Source organism: Seriola lalandi, unplaced genomic scaffold, assembly GCF_002814215.2.
Source record: "Seriola lalandi dorsalis isolate HSWRI2012SDOR001 ecotype SW California unplaced genomic scaffold, Sedor1 jcf7180002054182, whole genome shotgun sequence".
In the NCBI taxonomy this organism is placed as follows: domain Eukaryota; kingdom Metazoa; phylum Chordata; class Actinopteri; order Carangiformes; family Carangidae; genus Seriola; species Seriola lalandi.
Window position 1 is genome coordinate 459,123 of NW_019524735.1, and position 22,615 is coordinate 481,737.

A 22,615-nucleotide genomic window follows, 5' to 3' on the forward strand; every position below is an offset into this window, starting at 1 on the left:
TGTTGTTCCGCATCATGAATTTAATGCCCGCAAAAGGTCGATAGTGTTGCATTTTTAATACATTTATTACTCACTGTGTGTGAGAATCCAACACTTTCTTTGGGCAGCACTTGATTTTTGTATGTACCTGTACTTACCAGGTGTGCATTCGGCAATTTACCCACCATTACTTTTCAAAATGTTGTCTTGTCTTGGATGGATTTGAATATTGATGTAGGCAATGACCTGTTGCAATTGAGAGTTTGACAACACTGATATATACTGTGTACAGATAGAGGTGTAGGATATGGCTGAAATCACTGTCATTAAATAAATACAAATATTCACAAAGTGGCAAAGTTTTGCAGTCACAGCTAAAGTGATCAACCTGAACTGTGAAAGAAATGTTTGAGACTGTAGAAATACACTTATTTGCCTTCTTACATTTCATTTAATTTTTCATATTTTCTGTACAGATACAAGTGGTATAATGCTGTAACTTGGCATGAAAGCAATAAGTGTATTTTGAGAATGATGGCTATTCCTTTAATAACTACATGCTGCTCATATTTATTAATTTCTACAACCAACATTTGTAGAATAATAACATGTTAAGATCCTTATCATCATATGATTCCACTGAAAATCTAAAAATGATAAAAAATTTAATTATCACTGCGTCTTATGTATTACTATTAATGGAAAAATAAGCTGCTGTACAGTGATTCTTTGTGTGCTGCACTTTGCTGAAACAAATAAGGATGTATGTTGCATCATTCAATCAGTGCTGTTAATTTGTTATAAATAAATTCTAGTTTTGAGACAAACCATTGCTCCCATTTGTTCTGTTGCACGAGCTCCGGCAGGTTCAGCATCAGGCTGAACTCATTTGTTGACTCTAACTGAATCTCTTCCAGGAGAGGACTGTAACGATCAGGAGGCAGACGATTGGAGGGTTTGGCCTGAGCATCAAGGTAATTTAGATCCCGGGTGATTAGACCACTCCTCCCAACTTCTTTAATTAAGTCTGAACAAGTGTTATTGATCATTTTCTTGTAAAACGGCAATAGCAGCGTTAGCAGAGGGACTCACTGAAAACTGGGTTGCTCTCAAGTGTCTTTGCTTTGGTTTGTGTTTGTGATACCTTGGTAATTCAATTAGATTTAATTTGTCTCTTTAGGGTGGCGCAGAGCATAAAATCCCTGTTGTGATATCAAAAATATCAAAAGAGCAAAAAGGTATATTATTATCCTTGAAAACTTTGCACAACTACTGCCATTTTTATGTTTGCTTGTTTATTTTTACTGAAGTGATTTTCTGTTTCCAGCCGAACTCTCTGGGCTGCTTTTCATTGGAGACGGCATCCTTCAGGTAAAAATGCCAGAATTCACATTGAAGCCTGTTTACACAACTCATTCTATTCACTGCAAAATAACATGGACTGTTTCTTCAATAATTCATGTGCCACATTCACAAAACTGTGTTGAAAGATTATGCATCCCTATAGCTAAATGTCACATCCCAAATCTTTCATTTGTTATATGAATGTCACCAAAAAAAAAAAAAAAAAGAAAATCTCCCACATCTCATCTCAGTCAGCTCATACGATGCAGAAGCAACATTTACAAGCCAGCCAAAGACATTCAGCATTCATGGCAACCGTGGATGTGACTCTCTTGTTTACAGTTTTCAGCGCAGATGCCATAACAGTTATTGTGCTTGCTTCATTAATCATTTTGAAGATAGAGCTACAGTGATATGGTGCCAGCAGTATTATTTAGGGTAACCCTGTTACTGTTGTTTCTAGATAAATGGAATAAACGTTAGAAGCTATCGCCACGAGGAAGTGGTAAGCTGTCAGCTCATATCTCACATTCTCTTACACTGCAACAGCTCTTTCAGCAGCTTATCTTGTCTCACTTTATGATTTGTATCTTTTTGACATGTAAAGCCAATTTTTTTCTGTTTCATCCCTTCATAAATGTAACTGTAAGAAATGTGTGTGAGGAGCATAAAACTTCCAGTCTGTTTAAATCCCTTATCTTGGATTTCCATTCTTAGCTAGACATTGGCACACCATGTTTCATCACAGCAAGCCTTCAGCAGAGAAGCCTCACAGTTTACAGCTTCCTGCAGTAAAAGTATTCTCTTGTTTTTACCTTCCAGGTCCAGGTTTTGAGAAACGCTGGTGAAGAAGTGACTCTTACGGTCTCTTTCTTAAAGAAGACTCCTGCCTTTTTGAAACTGCCCCTTTGTGAGGACTGCACATGTAAGAAACACACACACACACACACACACACACACACACACACATACTCTCTTTAATTAAACTATATAATCACCTTTACTGCTGTGGAGAATAATCAACCAAGAGTATTTATAGCTGGTATTATTTTCTGTCTAGGCCTGGTTGTCCTGGTGACAAAAAACTGTAGCCTGAAAATCCAAAAATAAAGAAACATAGATTCAGCTGCTCTTTTTTTCTTTTTTGGAACTTGCTTGTCTTGACAAGCACTAAATAAAGACACTAGTTTGCTAAAGAGACGATAGGACACCATCTCAAGCTCCACAAAAGATGCTAAAGACTGAACTGAAAGAATTGACATTGCTCATTGTGGTGCAATTGATTGCTCCTACATGGGAAAGCTTCAGCCCCTCATCAGACATGAAAGCTTTTATGAAATCCTTTCATACGCATATGTAGGCCAGGTTGACTGGCCAATCAACCAGTCAACTGAATACAAACTGGCTCAGAGAACAAAGTAACACACTTTTGTTCAGGGCTGTGATTCACTGATGTTGGAAACCTTGAAATAGATAGAAGTGTTGCACTGAATTTGAAGTGTGGTGGGGGGGTCTATTACATTTTCTTTTGTGTGTTCCTGTTGCACTTTCAGGCATTCCCAGCGACCAGAGTAGTGGGACGTCCTCCCCTCTGTGTGATAGCGGCCTGCACTTGAACTACCACCCTAACAACACGGTACATTTTTCCATTATTCTCTTCTTTAACTGACTGATTCTATAACTGACCCTTTGTAGCCATGCAGCAGCCAGAAATTGTTTCCATGCAGCTGTCACTGCAGGCTGATAACCGGGATGCTCTATCTTTATCTTTTGAGGAGGGTGAATCAGCTTCCCTCTGCTGCTGTAGGCCTGTCTGTGCACCTGCAACAGCAGCAGCAGCAGCAGCAGAACTCAAGCTCTTGACATCATAACTGTTTGAAATGTGCGAGGTGGGAAACGACAAGCTCTTCTAAATTGTGTTTCACACTTCATGCAGGACACGTTGTCCTGTTCGTCCTGGCCCACGTCCCCGGGGCTTCGCTGGGAGAAGAGATGGGTGGACCTGCGCCTTATTCCGCTGCTACACTCACGCCTGTCGCAGTACATCCCTGGCTCTGACGTCTGCAGGTGAGCTGCGGGGACTTCATCTTGAAGGGTCAGTGGGATCTATTCTCACTCGCAGAGCTGGTGTCACCCCTCTTACATTTTAAGTGCTTGGGTGTTCTCTAATGGAGCAGAAAATATGTTTTTGCAACACAAAGTAATTTTGCAATAAACTTTATTTACACTGGTTCTGTGCGTCTGCCATAGTACAGGACAGAACTATTGAATAGTGGACAGATGACGTAAAAAGCCATTAAGCTGTCAATAAATACATTTCCATTTTGCTACACAGTGGATGATGGAAACAGTAATCTTTTGGATTGACTCTTAATGAATCACTCTTGTGGTTTGGCATGTTTTAGCATATTAGCTGAAAATTGCATAAGGATATCATAAGTTTTTAGATTGATCATCCTTACTACAGAATTTTTGTTTTCAGTTTATTGTACAGCAGAATGAAGATTAACTTGTCCTTGTCAGAGTTAGTTTGTCTGCTTTGGTTATTACATTGTGAGTATGGTCTGTTCCTAAAATCTCTTGGTACATTTAAAGGAATAGCTCAGTATTTGTTTGCTTCGTTGCATAGAGTTAGATGACAGGATCGATACCACTCTCATGGCTGTACTGTGCTACAGCTAGCAGCCAGTTAGCTTAGCTTGGCACAAAGAATGGAAAACAGTTAGCCTCCAACCAGCACATCTGAAGCTCACTGATTCATACATTCGTTTAATCCTTACGCTGAGATGTAGTAATGTGCTGAAATTCTGCAGAAATGTGGATAAACTGAAAACTGGATAAACTCTTCTTGTGCCTTTTTCAATTTGATCCTCAGTTTTATTCTTTTATTTTTTCAGGAAAAATGCTTTCCAGGTTATAGCTGTGGACGGCGTTTGCAGCGGAGTTATACAGTTTACTGCAGCCGAAGACTGTCTGGACTGGCTTCAGGCAATAGCGAGCAACATTTCCAGTCTCACCAAGCACAATGTGAGTAAGAAGCAATAAAGCTTGTTAGGTCTGCCGCCTCATGCAGTCACCCATGTAAACCAATGAGATATTGGGTTATGTGTTAATGCAACAGACTTTCAATTTGTGGATTGTCTAACAGTCTCTTTGCAAATGTCATGGCATTAAGTAGACACACACTAATGCCTTTTCAGCCCGAGGTCACAATAACAGAACGCGCACTGAACTACACTTACAGTACTCCCTCCAGCTAAGCCCCATGCACTCGTGTAATCTATAATGCATCATAATATATGATAAAATAATGATACCAAGAGGCGGCAAGAAATAAAGAAATAATGATGTTCTATTCTTTGTCTTATTGCGAACATATTTTCCCAGCTCTACCACAGCTTACGTGAAAAAAAAAGAAAGTTTGTCTGTGTGTTTCCAGACAGGCAGTGATGCTCAGCAGGGGGGGTCAAATACAAATACTGCTAACAAGCTTCATCACATGTGGCAGCTCATACAGATCCTGGCGAAAAAAAAAGTCTAATTTTGACAACATGCAGTAAACTATAATTTTTGATTTCTAGAGAGCGCCTGTCAAGCCGTCGTCTAGGAAAATGTAACCAGACAGTAGTGTTGGCTCTCCGCATGACATGAATACAACATGGAGGGAGCGGCAGTGAAAAATAGGAATTTGTAATTATCCTGTGTCCATTGGCGTGGCCGTGTGTGTGTGTGTGTGTGTGTTTGTGTTTGAGCGATGGCCCTTGTGTGCGAGGGTCTCTGGGGAATAATGGAACCCTGGTTAATTGGAGTGGACGAAGTGAGGGATGTACTAAACATAACACCGATGACTCACTGCTAGAGTGGCCTCAACAATACAGAGTGTATTTCTCGCTCTGGCCTTGGCATTCACTGAGGTGTGTGAGTGAGCTAGTAACATGGCTGCATGTACAGATTTCTGCTGAAAGAGCAGACGGTTGAATATGTGTACATGATTCTGAAATGGCCATCGGTGATGCCAGTTTTTAACAAGCTTTAATATTTTTTCATCTTTTTAAGTGAAAGTAGCTGCAATTTCAAAAGAGCGGATTGGTTATTATCACCTAGATGTTATGCTTTAATGTTCAAAGGCAGCTCAGAATAGACTTCTAGTAATAAGAAGTGAACGGAAAAATGAAAAAGAAACTACAAAAGAGCTGCTTTACTTGTATCCAAAAACAAAAGGTATGGTTACTCTTTTTATACACTCCTCCATCTCTTAACTAACCTCCCTGAGGAAAAGGTAACAGAAGCGTATATATAGACAGATGGTTGAAAGAGTACTTTATTAATCTAAATGTGAAATTGTAACTTGTAGCAGCGAAGTCACAAAAACAAAGCAAACAATGTGAGGACAATTTAAGAGCTGGATAAAGAAATTAAAAAAATATAAATAAATAAAACTTGACTAGAAACTAAACTAACACTAAAAGAAAAAAAGACCATTATTGAGCTCTTATTGAACTCTAAATATATACAGTAACAGGGCCTGTAATACATGTAAGTATAATAATATAATATATAATAATATAACTTCTACGTCTTTAAATACGATAGATGAGCACTGACTAACTATACAGTGAATCTATATATACACAGTTATGTGTGGGTATACATGTACTAATGTAGTTGTTTTGACTTGCATACTCCATTTCTACACCCATTTTTATTTATGCATTACTTTGTACGTATGTGCTTATGTGCTTTGTGTTTTTATTGTGTTTTTGTTTCACTGCTGCCCCAGCAATTGACCTTCAGGGACAAATAAAGTGATTGATTGATTCATTAATTGATTATGCTGCAGATGAGCCTATATGAGCCTTTATGAGTCCCATAAAGACCTTAAGAAACAATCAAGGGTAAAACTAGAGAACGTATTTGGGAGGGTTTGTGTTTGTATCAAATTTTCACCTGTTTTTTTAAAGGTCAAGATAAATATTCATAGATGGACCTTTTAAAAAAAAAAAAAAAAAAATGAATGGGTCCAACTTATTAAACAGGAAACCTTGCAAATGAGATGCACCAGCAGTGGACAAATATAGCACCAACATCTGAAAATATATTGAAGTAAAGCACCCAATAAAGAGCAGGGTCAACCTTTGCTTGCAGAAAAGTGTCAGTCTCTCGTGGTTTGCTGTCAGACACTTGAACTGAGCTGTTTGTAGTCAAATGTTGCATCATTCGTCATGAAAAAGTGCTGCCAGTTGTCTGAGCAATGATTGACGAGTGAACCTGCTCGGCTCTCTGCGCTCCACAAACCCCCATAAAGGTTCAGTGATGTTCAGGTCTGGTGACTGGGGAGGCCATCCCGGTGTTCATGAAAGCACTCTTTAGTTTGTTTAGCGATGCATTTGAAGGCATCAATGAAGGCAATATGTGAGCATTATGAAGGAAAGTGTTTGCTCCATTGGTCCTAACGGCTCCCACTAGTCGGCTATACAGCAGAGCAGCAGACACTGTGGGCTGAAGGTTTCTTTTGGCTTTCTCCAAATGTGACTGTGCATCAAATCAGATCTAGAAATTACATCTAAGTTTGACTCATACCTCACGACTCATCTCTTTCTTGTTTAGGCATAATGCTCCTGACGACAGGTTAGGTTTATGTGTCTCTGTGCCTTGGCGTTGAATAAAAGTGGTGTCTGAATTGCAGCTCAGATTTAAGTTTCAACAAATGTCAGGCTGAACAGTTTCTGCTGAGACTGTGCTGATTCAATTCTGTGGCAATTTTCAAAGCTGTTCCTCAGTGGCCTTTAGCAGCTCCACTGATGATGCCTGTCTACACCCTGTTGGCAAGCGCTAACCTGTGATCCCTGCTCATCTTTGTTCGGTCATGTTTGGTATGCACCATAATTATTTTCGAGACAATTCACCTCAACATATTAAATAATTTAGCTTTTTTTTTTTAATTGATGCTTTTTCCATTAGATACTCATGACTCATTTGGCCTTTCTGGACCTCAGTTGTTTGCTATGTAAGTTGACCCATCAGTGGAATTATCTTCTCAGATACTGAGGGGAAGTAAAGTAAGCAAAGCAAATAGGCAAATACTGAAATTTTAACTGAAAAGTACTTATTATAAAAAGTATTATAAAAGTGCCTGCTACATTGAGAATGTTTTTGATAAACCCCCCAGGCCTATGTTATTTATTTATTGGATTATTTAACAGGAACAGTGCACATTAATAAACATTACTTTTAATGTGCCAGAGTTAACCAAAAGTCTATTTTTCATCTGTGGTCCCTGGACAGATGTTACACTGTCACCATAAAAAAGAACACAAGATTAAAATTTGAAAAGTTATTGAAATAGTGCATAAGTATGTGGAGAATAAAAATAAAGATACAACTACAGGACATCATCATGCCACATTGTCAGGTATTGGTAAAAACTTGTAAATATCAGTGTTCGTAGAAATGAGCAGTAAACGACACAGCGACTAGAGAAAACAACAACCAGCTGTAAAGAGTAGAGCTGAAATGAAAAGGACCGTGGTTTTTACCTTACAGTGATGTTCTCACTATAACAATAGAGTCAATTCTTCCATTCCTAAAACTCTTGATAATATTTCTCAAAAGTGCTTTGTTGCATCAAACTAAAAAAACAATAAAAGGCTGCTTTTCCTGTGGTGTTGAAATGTTTATATTTCGAGTAAATGCTATGTACTTTGCCCGACAACAGTGATATGTTATGAGCTTATCTCGTCTTGAATTTTAATCTGCAACAAATCTAGTAAGTAAGGTAACAGAACTGTATTTATCTGTGTACAAAATGACAGTGTAAAGTGCCAAGTACTAATGAAAACAAAACCTATCTATTACAATTTAACAGTATTAATATACTCCTCAAGTGTTCAAATTTGGCACAAATGTCCATTTGGACTCAGGGATGAACTGATTAGATTGTGGTGGTCAAAGGTCAAAGGTCAAGGTCACTGTGACCTCACGTTGTTGTAATTGCGATATATCAGGAACGCCCAGAGGGAATTTCATTACATCTGGCAATAACATTCACTTGGACTCAAGAATGAACTGATTAGAATTTGGTGGTCAAAGGTCAAAGGTCACTGTGACGTCATAAAACACATTTTTGGCCATAACTCACAAATTCATATGTTAATTATGACACCATTTGACGAAAATGTCTAGTAGGATAAAATTATGAAGTGATGACATTTTGTATCCAAATGGTCAATGGTCAACTTCACTGTGATGTCATAATGTTCTGCAAAAACACCTCTGGCCATTATTCAATGCTGTAACTCAGGAAGGGGAGATTGTGACCATATTTCCTGCAACTTGGCTGGTTGGCGGAGGCACACAACTGCGAGGTGGTAATCTTAGTTGAGATCTGTCTTAAATGACTAGTCAGTTGCTGATATGAACACTGAAACATGTTTCGCTTGCTGTAATAATTCGTTCTCTTAATCCTGGCCATCAAAAAGATCTCCCCCTAATGGAGTCAGTGTACGTGATGTGGAACACAATCCACAGTCCTGTCAAATGTGTATTCAAAAATGTATCTGTTTATTAATAACACTCTTCAGCCAACCAAATTAACCAGATAAAGTGGATACCCTTCAAAGTTACAGCCTTTATAGTACAAAAAATTCCCTTCTTTTTGTCAATGTCCTCCCTGCCACTCAACACTATCTGTGGAAACATGAGGAAGGAATTTTGTATTAAAAGGTTGTAACTTGAGATACTGGTAACTTTTGATTTGACTAGCTCAGACTGCTGAAGCCTCATATAAGCTTTAAATAAATTATGACACCGCTATAACCATAAAGAATGTGCTGTCCTGGCGCCCAGGTTATGGAACAGCTTCCCTCTGGGGGTCAGGTCAGCAAACTCAGATAAGTGTTTTCAGTCCCATCTCAAAACCTTCTAAAAGTTTTCCTGCCCTGATTTTTTTATGCTTTTGTCCTTGTATGTTTTCATCTGCATATTGTGAAGCACATTGTAACACTGGTTTTGAAAAGTGCTATATAAATAGAACTTTAGAGAGGAAGGGATCTCTTGATGGCCAGTATGACCACAAAGAATGATTATAGTCAGCAAAACCTATTTTGGAGTTCATGGCTATTGTTTTAAGACGGACTTGAAAAACAGTGATTCTGTCCATGTAATAGAATTTGCATTTATGGTACAATAATTACAGATGTAATGTAAAATGGAGCGAAAAGTACAATGTGTCCCCTGGAATGCCATAGAATAGACATATAAAGTGAAAACACAGCAATTCAGTAGGTGTTAGTTTGGTATTTCCCACCTTAAACTCAGTCAAAGCTTCCCACCGTGTATTTTGAAATAGAGTGAGAGATGTGTGATTTGTTTCAAAGAACTGAACCCCTCAGCCTTTCCTGATTTATGTCCGAGGTGGTTTAGACCTGCAGTCACTGTGACTGGCCTCAACAATGTGAACATACCCACCATCACTGCTCCCATATATCCAAACCCAGCTCACATCTTGACAGTTATCTGGCTGTTTCCCTCCCAGTTCCTCCCCTGAAAAAGAAACATCCTGTTTTCTCCCTCGACACAAACTTCAGTAACTTTGCACAATAAGCAGCTGTGACTTGTTCTCGCCTCTAAAGGAGGACAGGATCAGGCCTGGATGGCTTAATTTGGTGCTCTGCTCCTAAGAAAGAGTTATATTGATAGTATAGCATGGATTAGGAGCGAGTGATACCTGTGATCTGAGGAGAATGTTTTAATTTAAAGCCTGACTGCTCTCTCAGTAGTTTCCCCGCTTTTATTACCACAGAGAGAATGGATTTTTTTTTAATGGATTTTTTTTTTTTTTTTAGGAAGAGCCTTGGGTCCTTGTGGAAATGACTCTATCTATCTCATTTTGTAATTTGCATGCCTTGAATAAATGAAGTCGCTCTAACAGTGTTCCTTCAGTGCTGTGGTTAACATGTTAGCACGGATGCTAGTTTATTTCTTCTCAGACACACTCATTCTGATTGTGAGTAGCTACAGGGTGCTCCAAATATTTAAAATTGTGCCAGTAATTGGTTTCTTGCTTGTTGGCAGGAGATATTTTGATGACTTACTGATGCTCTTGTTAAATTTAACAGGTGAAGAAGATTAACCGGAATTTTCCAGTAAACCAGCAGGTAAGACATTTTCTTCATGCAGGAGCCGGGCTCCTGCTCCAAATTTAGATTTTCTTTCTGCTTTGGCTGATTTTAATTTTAATTTTCACATTTTACATTTATTTTAAAAATCAGACCTAAATCTAACCAGGTCAGTCAGTCAGAGAAAGGACACAGCTCCATCTTGCCAACTATTGCAACACAAGCAGAGTCTTTGCATCATTTAAGACCATCCGCTGAGAGATGATCAGAAAACAATTTAAGTGTCATATGATGGCATGGGGAGCAGACGCGACAGTGGGATACTTTTTGTCTTGCTTATTTATTCTGGTTTCTGCTTCACAAAAATGTGTGAATTCACTTGACAATTCATTTAAGAAATTTAACTGCATGAGATGTGACTGATTGTCCTAAATCTTTCACTCGCTTGTTTTGCAAATCCATCAAAAAAAAAAAAAAAAACTCCAAACAGAAAAGCAAGCAAACATTTTACTTGTGTTGAAATCACCCTGACTTTAATGAGTAGTGATGGTGTGAAACACTTGATGTCTAAAATCATGCCTCAGAACATCTGCAGCAGAGGCTTTGCTTTTTGTCTCTTCATCTCCCTGTTGGTCTAACCTCTTTTTTTCTCTTGAAAACTTTATACCTTTTGCCTAAATGGAAGAGCCAATGATAGGACAATAAATGCACTGTTACATGCTTATAGAGTTCTGTCACTTGACCGAAACCTCCCCCATCTCACATTTAATACATAAATAAATTGCTTATAACACTATACATACTAAAAGAACATCTCAAGAGTTTACAAACATACTTGTCAGCAAACTGGTGTACAAACACATGAGTCTTTGATAATGCTGCAGCTGTAATCATATGTTGTCATAACACACATGAACAAACATCATAAAATCATTAACTGTGTATTACACAGAGTTAGGGTCTGAAACTGTTTATGAATATGTTCAAACCTCATGAAGACATGTTGAGATTCACAGTTAATCCCTCACTTCAGAAACAGTCGTTTTAAAAATGAAAGGTCCCAGATCTCTCAGCTGTATCTCACTGCCTTCGTGTAAGGATGATGTTTTCTTAGCTTTCACTGAGACTGAAAAAGTATTTATAAATTAAAATATATGTGTAATAAAAGTAAGAACCAAATACTTTATATCTCATTTTGAGTGTGTTAAACTACATTGACAGTAATTAATTTACTGTTGTTTCTACACCAGTTACAGATGCCAGATGCCGCAGGAGATATGCTGTAGTTGTCAAATACATTATTTAATACTTACAAATTTACTTTTTTCTGCTAAAAACTACATTATAATGTGTTATGAGCCATTTATTAATTGTTAATATATTGCTTGTAAATACTAAATAGGTTGGAAGTGTTACAGATTTGTCTACCATCACAGATTTTTCCTACTTTATTCTGTGGCATGCAGATCTCTCTTATTGGCTCTTCATATGATTTTTGTGTGACAAAATACCTCGATTTGTCAGGTATTTTATCTGCTAGAAATCAGGCATACCTGTCTCATTATCTTTAAAGCTCCTGAATATTTGGTTCCAAATCTCAAATAATTTTCTGTACTATATCAAATGAGCATGACACAGGAATTTATCCCACCCCTTAGAAGCCTGTTATTACACACCACGTCTCTGGTGTTCATCTTTGTTTTGTTTTACCCTTTGATAGATTATTTACATGGGCTGGGTCGACGAGAAGGAGCAGGACTCTGTTCAGGACCGAATGTATTCACCAAAGTTCCTCGCTTTGAGGGGTTCCTCACTCTTCAAGTTTTCAGCCCCCCCTGTAAGTTTTGACTCCATCTTTGCATGTTTTATACCAATGTCTTCAACCCACAAAACTTCTGCGTTTGAACTAATGTTGCTCAACTCCACAGGAGATTTTTCATTTGATGTTAATGTATTGTTGAGGGAGAAAATGCTTTCCTGCTGGAAAAAAAAGGAAGCAGCTCACTCATAATCATTTGTGCTGCATTGATCTTCCTGTTGATTGATGATGATCATTAAATCTGTTTACATTCTGCCAGCCACTTAAGTGATTATGACAAGAGGGATAAGCTGTCGATGGTACTGGAGATGGGAAAAGATTGATAGATAACTGAAAATTGCCTGCTCAACTTGACTGTGTTGATATAAATGGAATATGCTAATGTGAGTGGATGGTGGAATATGGGAGCTTGCTTGTTCAGACGTCGAGACAAGCTTATTTATTATTGAAGATTAGTTTCCTCCGAGGAATATATCCCCTCAAGTGACTACATAAACCCTGCCCCCTGATAGTGATTGACCTATCACGGTTTAGCAACCGTAACAAGACATAAGCTTCAGATTAGGTTTATCGTAAGAGCGACACTTGGTATCTAAAGAGTTTGGATGTTAGTTTTTTCTTTTAAAATTACCTTTCCAAAAACAAAAGCAAATGAGTGAGGAGTGGATTAGCATTAGCATGCCTAAAAAATTTGTCATTGTGCAGTGTAAAATGAGAAGCTAGCCGGGCGTAACACCAGTAGCTAAAGGGGGGACCGCACTTAGCAAACGCTCAAGTGAATTGTCATTTAAAAGTATTTCCAAACGTTTATGTGATATTTTCAGGTGACAACATGGGACTGGACCAGAGCAGAGAAAAGCTTTACTGTGTATGAGATAATGTGCAAGATTTTAAAGGTAAGGCACCTTTTTTTCATTCATTCATTCATTCATTCATTCATTCATTCCATTTGGAGATTAAAGCCCCACGCTGGATACACTGAAGGAATAAAAAGTAGCAAACAGAGTCTGAGGGCTGCACTTACATAACTCACTTAGTACCTTGCATGTGCTTGTCAATCCCACAGAGATGCTCAAGGCTCAGATTGTTTTGTTGAGTCTCTCCAGATTCGAGGTCACTTTGAATTCGATTGTTAGAATTTATCTGCAATTCATTATGTACAAACTCATTATGGGTAATTTAATTTAATTCATACAAACATATTAAATCAGACATATTAAATCAGATATAAATTGACCTACACTGCCATACCTATTAGACTGTGCTATTTGTGTTACATAAAGCTATAAAAAGATACATTAGAGTAAAACACTGTCTGTTTCAGCCTGCATACATGCCTATTACCTTAATGCGAGTGTTGAAGATATAGAGAATAAGAATTCAAGTGCTCTTACAGCTGCAGTCTGCAGCCTGTACTCTGTCATCAGAGTGAAATAAACCTCCCTTTACCTCCCTGCATTGCTGTTGCTCGTCTTATCTCCACATCACTCTGCCCATCTGTACCTGATCAGCATGGCAGTCGTACTGTCTTGTCTTAGGATAATGACCTTCTGGACAAGAGGAAGCACTGCTTCAGCGTCCAGACAGAGAGCGGGGAGGACATGTTCTTCAGCGTCGAGTTGGAGTGCGACCTGCTGATCTGGGAAAAGGCTTTTCAGATGGCCACCTTCCTGGAGGTGGAGAGGATACAGGTCAGCACCTTAACAGTAGGCAACGTGCGGGGAATTGTGATGATTTTAATCTCACACAAGGTTCCACCTCAGTTGTTTTAGTACAAAGATTGATAATGCTCATATAACATTTTCACAGCAGCAAAAGAGACTTTTGTGTCCTTGTGGGTAACATCTTGTTCTTCTATTCTGTAGAGTAAAACATATGCCTGTATCATGGAGAGCCACCTTATGGGACTTACTATTGACTTCAGCATGGGCTTTGTGTGCTTTGATGCAGCTTCAAAGGTGAGTGTAGGACAGTCCTTTCATCATCAATAAGAACTGGGAAAAGGGAAAACAGATCCTTTCAGTGGGAGATTGTACACAGTGTGATGAAACTAATCACGATGCCATGCCTCAGTTTCCCTTTTTCTTTTTTTGGTGCTGCTCACTTATTCTGCACTGTGTGCATTTTGGGAGTATGAGCACATTTGTTTTGACGGCTGGTTCCCCCCAGCTCAAACTTCACTTCTCCCTGCAGTTCATTTTGGCCTTTCCCCAAGTCTGAGAGTCATGCAGACTACTCCACTGGTGCACATTATGTGGCTGAGCAGGACACAAGCGTTGCCATATTGTTCTCTAAGATTTTGGCCCTAATTCCTGCAATGGGAAGCAACAATGTCCCCCAAGGACGATAAGAATGTTGCCAGTGTATTGTTTACAGAGTAAAACGTGCAAAACACAATCCATATGTAAACTACAATCGCAGACAATTCACGGGGTGGGATTACTGCATAATTAAAAGCTGCTATTGGCAAGTTTGAAAACCCATGTTAGAATTAGTTTTAATCGAAAACAGCACAAATAAAACTCTGTACAACAAGTTGAGCTGTATTCCGCTGGCTCAGGATCCAGTAAGATGTTCCACAGCTCTATTTTTTTTTTTTTGCAAAAGCTGAAAAAATTCATCTTAATTGGAATTGGTATCACATAATAAAACAAGCCTGACAGAACAAAGGCCTCCACTGCACAATGATTCATAATCTATAAATCTCTAAAGGTGTACATTAGCAACCTGTGAGAAAGTGTGAGTGCAGCTCCAGCCCTCCCAAACCTGATGGATGGATAAAGCAGTTAGTATCATCTATTAAATAAAGGGCATAAAATGTAAATACAACAAATACAACATTTGCATAACAAATGAGGACTGTGCATAGAGCAAGTGAGCTGTCAAGACTCAGAGGGTTCACGCTCTGGTGGCAAGACACCCTTAGAGTCAGCTGTTTAAATAAAAAGCTAAAGTGTAGGAAAAACCAACTTGAGAGAAACAGTGAGCAAACATAAAATGGTTCATGTGAATGTGACTCTCTGCCTTAAGAAAGGCATCAAAATACTCTGGTTATAATATCTTTATAGGGAAGTTCTTGCTCTGATCTGTACAACAAAAAATAAATGCACCAGATGAGCAAAATTTACAAATCACCAGTGTGTGCCTGAGGGGGGAGGGCATGTTGAAAGACTAATTTGAAAAGAATAAAAATTATGATTCGTTTGAAAAAAGATCTACCCATGTATTCCTATGTAGGAGAAAAATAAATACAAAAAAAGTATTTACAGTTGGTTTGAGACTAATCTTTAGTATATTTGTCATCACAAGTTAACTAATGGTTAACAAATGGTTGAAACGTCCAGCTTTTAGCTTCTAGTGGTAACAGTATGAATGCAACCTGAAACTAACATATTGAAAAAACAAGGCTAAATCTGAAAATCCAACAATTCCAGGATTACTGTGTCTTGTTTACAAATATTATTTTAACAATATCCACCTTTGTGTAATTAATAGCTTAAAATAGCAAACATCTAGTTTGAAATCAGTTCAAATTAACACATTTGAAACATGTTGTTGATGAAAGGATATTTTAACTTCATTATTGCACAACAACAATAAAGCAACAAAAATAAAATTGAGCAAAGCTCATGAGAACGTCTCCTTAAGAGGAAATAGAGTCAGATATAATCCTCCATTTGGAAAATGTTACTGATATAATATCAAGTGGTTGTGACTGACATGAGAGAGATGGAAATATCATCACCTCTGTCAAGGTTAACAAGAGTCAGATGGGTTTTTAAAGGCAAAGAAGACAAGGTGACACTCTTCCTGTTACACTCTGATAGTGTTTCATGAATATCTGATCTGATTTAAAATTATTTTTTGCCCAGTAAAAAAATATCACAGTCAAGCTTCATGTATTCAGATAGCACACAGGGAAAATACTTATACTGCATTTACTGTTCAGTTTAACGTCTTTCTATAGCTACCACCGGGTCGCTTAATCTACTGAAATGCATCATATTCTATAAGATTATCATGTATGTAGCGTTGTTGTCCTGTGAGAACCCTGTAAAGCAACACGTCATCCTTCAGTTTATAGGAATAAAATTAATTCAAAATTACCAAAGTTGGAGATATGTGGTTTTCAGTGGACAGGATGGGTAAAAAATTGTAACCTTAGAAGTGGCTACTAAGTACAACTGTCAGACAAATGTAGTGGAGTAGAAGTAAATAAGGTAACAGCAAATGGAAATACAACATTCCATCAGTACTCTGATCGGGGTTACTGTGATTATTACAGCGGCAGGAACAGTCAGCACAGAGTTGTAATGAACAGACATATATTCATGAGAAAAGTGTGGCCAGCTGTCGACCTGAGGAGTCAGCCTGGAAACTGTCGCTTGGCTCAGTGCTCGGCTTTTGTTTATGCAGTTCAACACTAATTGAATCACTGAAGCTCTGCTATTTCAGGTGAAATTGCTGTGGCTTGTTAAATTTCCCAGTGGCGAAAATAACAAGTTTATATCTCACAGCAACAGATATCTGGTTGATCTGCTGACGTGCCCCATTTCTCACTGGATCCATGTGGATTTTAACATGAATTATTCATGAAACAGTGACACAAGAAGGGGTTCACAGATTGGATTGCTGTAAATAAAGATATAAAGGCTAGTTGTATTTTTTCTTTAGTAGACCCACATAATCTTTGTAATTTCTATATTACAGGCGGTACTGTGGAGATACAAGTTCTCCCAACTAAAAGGATCATCCGATGATGGAAAAAGCAAGATCAAGTTTTTATTCCAAAATCAAGACTCCAAATCTATTGAAGCAAAGGTAAGTAACTTTGAGAGATGCTTAATGCTGCATTGCATGAAGGGAGATGTTATTCAAAACAATTTCGTTATAGAAAATTAGATAATGCGTATTTTTCCTCTTTCAGGAGCTGGAGTTCTCAAACCTCTTCGCCGTGCTTCATTGCATTCACGCTTTTTTTGCTGCCAAAGTTGCTTGCCTGGACCCGATGTTTGTGGAGAGCCATGGCACCGCGACTACCACAGGGATTCCTTCTCTTTCCAGTATCTCATGTAATTCACAGACACCCAAACTCAAATACGCCACTTGACAGGTACTGCCCTCTCCAGACCCCTTTTAAAAAGACACCGCACTTAGTTGTGACCGTGGCCTAAACTGGTGGACGGGAGAAGTGGAAAAATTTCAGACTTTGACATTATGGAGGACAGCTGTATACAGTGGTGGAACAGAAAAGCTCTTAGGGATCACCTCTGAAGAAGCATCAGATTTCTGGGATTTCTGGAATCGTTGTGGACCTAAACACAAACCTCTACTTTGAACAACTTCACAGGAACACTCTATGAACACGAAATGTGCGATTCAAAAACATTTTTATGTGAATTTGTCCTTCTCTTGATCCTCAGACATCCTTATAATCAACATGACACAAAGAAAAATTGAGTTCTTTTCCCAGGGTAGTCTGCTTTTCTATGTAATTTTACTGAAGATTTGGGGTTTAAGATAAACTGATTTTAGCCCTTTTTTCCACATCAAACAACACATCACTTGAAGTTCTGCAAGGATATTTATGGACAATGGATATGATGATGGCGCTTTCTATATTTCCACTTTTGTGTTTGTTCTTGAGGTGAAAACTTTTGCCTACATTCATACTTCAATTAGCAGTTAAATTTATTTTCTACTGATGTGTGATGAGTCCAGCTAAAATCCTGCAACACAAAAACATTTTTATTTTGATTGAATTTAATTACATATTTGCTGGCAGCATTAGTGGAGTAAATGAATGGTTTCAGATGGGCATGTGTACGAATATACTCAGTAACCTCATTTCTTTTTCTCTGTATATGATGTACACCCGTGTTTGAGGTCAGGTTATAACTGTTTCCTGGATTACTGGATAGGAAGGCTGTGTGGAAGTGTAGCTTCGAGTGTATGGATAAGGAATGACACTTTAATAATCAGGTTCACCATCCACACAACCATAATCTGACAAAACCTCTCTAAACATGATTAAAAACCCCCTTCCATATTGTTTTTTCTCTCTCCCTAAAACTTAATTATGTAAATAAACACTGACATTCAAATGAACTCAAAGAATTATGAATTATGGCAAGCAATTACTTGTAGGGATTACTGCATTTGTTAATTTGATGTGCACCAGAGACGACTAGGTAGATAGCGCATAACCTTGTACTCTCTTCATCATTTACTCTATGGACCAATTTAGGAGAATAAAATCAGCAATGGTGTATTTTTGGAATATTATCTTTTTTTTTTACTTCAGCTTGTAAATAAAGTAAAAGAAATCTTTACATTGACAAATGAGAAAAACACACCGCTAGAAAAATAGAAAAAAAAAATGTAGCATCATGGCCTCCAAAGGAGATGCCCCTTTAAACTTCACTAAATTGTTTATAAATACAACAGAGTGACGGCTAAATTATCATATTCAGAAAGAGTTCAGGTCAATTAGTGCAATTAGTCATGCTCTTACCTTCCATTTACAAAGTAGAATCCAAACACAAGAGGCCCATGGCTCAGTAAACTCTAGAGGATAGCAAATTAAATGGGGTCAGTAAAGTGCTTCGTACAGTGTGGGCTTGTTAAGCTGATGTGAGTGACTGAGGGAAACTAATGGTTGTGCAGTCTATGCAAAGAAAGTCTGAGTGATGCTTTTGTGCTTTAAAATTATCCCGGTCGCATATACCCTTATAACACAGGATCTAGAGAGTGAGGTTATTTTATTTTTTGCAGATGTTTTATTAACAAATATGCTGTGTGATAAATTAATAAATGAGACCTTTTATAACATGGCTCACCTGTGGTTGGTTTTATTTCTCGCAGCTTCTGGGTATGCCACCATATTTGCATGTGAAGTTGAGTTTACTGATCATGTGAAAAGTGAATTTTGATGTGTTCTCAGAAGTATGGTAAGATTTCTGTACTTATAGACATACCGATTTTGCACTTGACTACACATAAAGTTTAAACCCCTATATCAGTCCATTATGCTACAGCCAGCAGTTAGCTTAGCTTCTTTCAAAGGTAACAAAATACACCTACTGTACCTCTTATGTTTTGTGTGATCCAAGCTGTTTCCTGTCTTTACGCTAAGCTAAGCTAAACTGAACTAAGATAAGATAAGGTAAGATAAACTAAGCTAAGCTAACTGGCATGTTAAGGTAGGTTCACAATAACTGCAAAGATGTGATTAGATTAGAGATTTTCATGCAACTCTCAGCAAGAAAGCCAATAAGGGTATTTCCCAAACTGAGGACTATTCCTTTAATGATATGTAAATGGTACAATTTAATATACTATGTATACTATTATTACCAATATGATTTAAAAACACATCTGTACTAAATATGGACATACTTGAAATATAACTTCATTATACTCAAGTTACCATTGCAGATATGATATTTGAAGTATATAAATTGTATATTGACATACAGTATGGGGTCTACACAATGTTCTTGGTGAAGAGGTCCATCATTAAAAAAGAAAAAATAAGTTGAACACAGTGAATTAAAACTTCCAGGTTTCTCAGAATAGTCGAGGTCACAGACACAAGTGAAGTATGTCTGTGGTATGTAGTAAATATCTGTCAAGTTGTACTTATTATGTATCAGTATAGTACAATTAGTACAAAGCACAGTGCTAATGTGTCAAAAATACACACTACTCATGATTAAGTTCAGCCATTATGAGAACTTACTTTTTTCTTTTTTAACAAGGTTATTGCTTAGGCTGTGGTGAAGTCTGAAAAATAGCCCTGAAGATGTCATCAGGGTTAGCCGTTCTTAGCCTGGGCTGGGTTTCTGGAGTTGGACCCATAGTAGAGACTAAAAGTCAGGATATCGCAGCCTCTGCTCTTTCTATTTTCACCATTTTTCTTCTATCTGTCTTTCATCAGTCCCCTGAGATTATGGAAATGCAGCACTAAGTCTATGAAGTATCCTTTTAAGTTCAGCGTATTCCATGTCTGAAACAGAAGCTTTCCAGTCAGACCGGCCCAAGGCATAAGCGAACTAAGCAGCTGCTTAGGGCCCCCATGGCCTCCAAGGGGCTCCTAAGAGCATTTGAAATGCCCCATATATATACAGTATATATATATATATATATATATATATATATAAACACTAGAATTGCCACCATTCTAATACCCACAGGCACCACAATGGTCTGCCAGACGTCATATAATTACATTGTTTGGGTTCTCAAGCAATTCTGCTCAAGCAGTGGAAAAAAATAGATAAGTGCCACTGTATTTAGCTTGGAAACTGTTCTCACTGAGATTTTTTGGAAGTTCTCAGAGAACTTACCTGGAGTTGACATGCTGACAGATGCACCAGTTGACAGTGACCTCTCATCCTCACTCCAGTTCTCATCGCTACCCCCCTCCTCTAATGACCTGAGAAAGTGCTAAAGCTTTTTGAACATTTTATATTTTTGTTTTTCTTTTTTTCAGTTTCTTGCGGGTACGCAGGCTGAACCTAGTGTGTAAAACTGCGATCGCGATCACGTTCTCCCTCTGTGTCTCTCTCTCTCCCCGCATGGGCCTATAATAATGTAAAATGAAATGTCGTCCCACAGTGAGAAGTATCTGAATTCCGTTTTTATGCATTACTATACTATGACGTATTTTGACATTTTTATGCCTTACTATACAATGACCTTTTTTTTGCCATTGTTATGCCTTACTATACTATGACGTTTTTTTTTCCAATTCTATGCCTTACTATACTATGACGTTTTTATGCCTTAGTATACTATGACGTATTTTGAGTTTTTATGCCTTACTATACTATCATGTTTTTTGCCATTGTTATGCCTTACTATACTATGACGTTTTTTTTCCAATTTTATGCCTTACTACTATGACGTTTTTATGCCTTAGTATATACTATGACATTCTGACATTTTTATGCCTTACTATACTATGACATTTTAAGGCCTTATTATACTATGACATTTTTATGCCTTAGTATACTATGATGTATTTTGACATTTTTATGCCCTACTATACTATGACGTTTTTTGCCATTGTTATGCCTTACTATACTATGACGTTTTTATGCCTTAGTATACTATGACGTATTTTGAGTTTTTATGCCTTACTATACTATGACATTTTAAGGCCTTATTATACTATGACGTTTTTATGCCTTAGTATACTATGACGTATTTAGACATTTTTATGCCTTACTATACTATGATGTTTTTTTGTATTTTTAAGCTTCACTATACTATGACGTTTTAAAACCTTACTATACTATGGCGTTTTTAATCCTTAGTATACTATGATGTATTTTGGCAGTTTTACGCCTTACTATACTATGACGTTTTTAATATCTTAATATACTATGACATATTATGACATTTTTGTGCCTTACCATACTATGACGTTTTTTGCCATTTTTGTGCCTTACTATACTATGACATTTTAATACCTTAATATACTATGACATATTATGACATTTATATGCCTTACTATACTATGACGTTTTAAAGCCTTACTATACTATGACATTTTTATGCCTTACTATACTATGATGTTTTTTTGTATTTTTAAGCTTCACTATACTATGACGTTTTAAAACCTTACTATACTATGGCGTTTTTAATCCTTAGTATACTATGATGTATTTTGGCAGTTTTATGCCTTACTATACTATGACGTTTTAATACCTTAATATACTATGACATATTATGACATTTTTGTGCCTTACTATACTATGATGTTTTTATGCCTTAGTATACTATGACGTATTTAACAATTTTTATGCCTTACTATACTATGATGTTTTTATGCCTTAGTATGCTATTATGTATTGAAGCATTTTTATGCCTTACTATACAATGATATTTTAAAGCCTTACTATACTATGACGTTTTTATGCCTAGCTATACAATGACGTATTTTTACATTTTTATGCCTTACTATACAATAACGTTTTTTTTACATTTTTATGCCATACTATACTATGATGATTTTTGCCATTTTTATGCCTTACTATACTATGACGTTTTAATACATTAATATACTATGACATATTATGACATCTTTGTGCCTTACTGTACCATGACGTTTTAAAGCATTATAGTACTATGACGTTTTTATGCCTTAGTATACTATGACGCATTTAAACTTTTTTATGCCTTAGTATACTATGACGTTTTAAAGCCATATTATACTATGATGTTTTTATCCCTTTGTATACTATGATGTATTATGACGTTTTTATGCCTTAGTATACTATGACGTATTTTGAGTTTTTATGCCTTACTATACTAACATGTTTTAAAGCCTTATTATATAATGACGTTTTTA

At 37.2% G+C, this 22,615-nt stretch overlaps 1 protein-coding gene across 2 annotated transcripts in view; it reads left to right on the forward strand.

Moving 5' to 3' along the window:
- sntg1 (syntrophin, gamma 1) overlaps positions 1–19,091 on the forward strand; it is a 32,199-nt gene extending 13,108 nt beyond the window's left edge. For both annotated transcript variants that reach the window (XM_023403715.2, XM_023403714.2), the window contains exons 5-19: positions 897–953; positions 1,160–1,217; positions 1,307–1,350; positions 1,787–1,828; positions 2,146–2,248; positions 2,877–2,959; positions 3,260–3,390; positions 4,221–4,350; positions 10,440–10,478; positions 12,160–12,276; positions 13,083–13,154; positions 13,797–13,949; positions 14,124–14,216; positions 16,969–17,079; positions 17,186–19,091. In XM_023403715.2, coding sequence (XP_023259483.1) covers positions 897–953; positions 1,160–1,217; positions 1,307–1,350; positions 1,787–1,828; positions 2,146–2,248; positions 2,877–2,959; positions 3,260–3,390; positions 4,221–4,350; positions 10,440–10,478; positions 12,160–12,276; positions 13,083–13,154; positions 13,797–13,949; positions 14,124–14,216; positions 16,969–17,079; positions 17,186–17,368 — 1,416 coding nt within the window. In that variant the 3' untranslated portion in view covers positions 17,369–19,091. The remainder of the gene's footprint in view (positions 1–896; positions 954–1,159; positions 1,218–1,306; positions 1,351–1,786; positions 1,829–2,145; positions 2,249–2,876; positions 2,960–3,259; positions 3,391–4,220; positions 4,351–10,439; positions 10,479–12,159; positions 12,277–13,082; positions 13,155–13,796; positions 13,950–14,123; positions 14,217–16,968; positions 17,080–17,185) is intronic.
- The last annotated feature ends 3,524 nt before the right edge of the window (positions 19,092–22,615 follow it).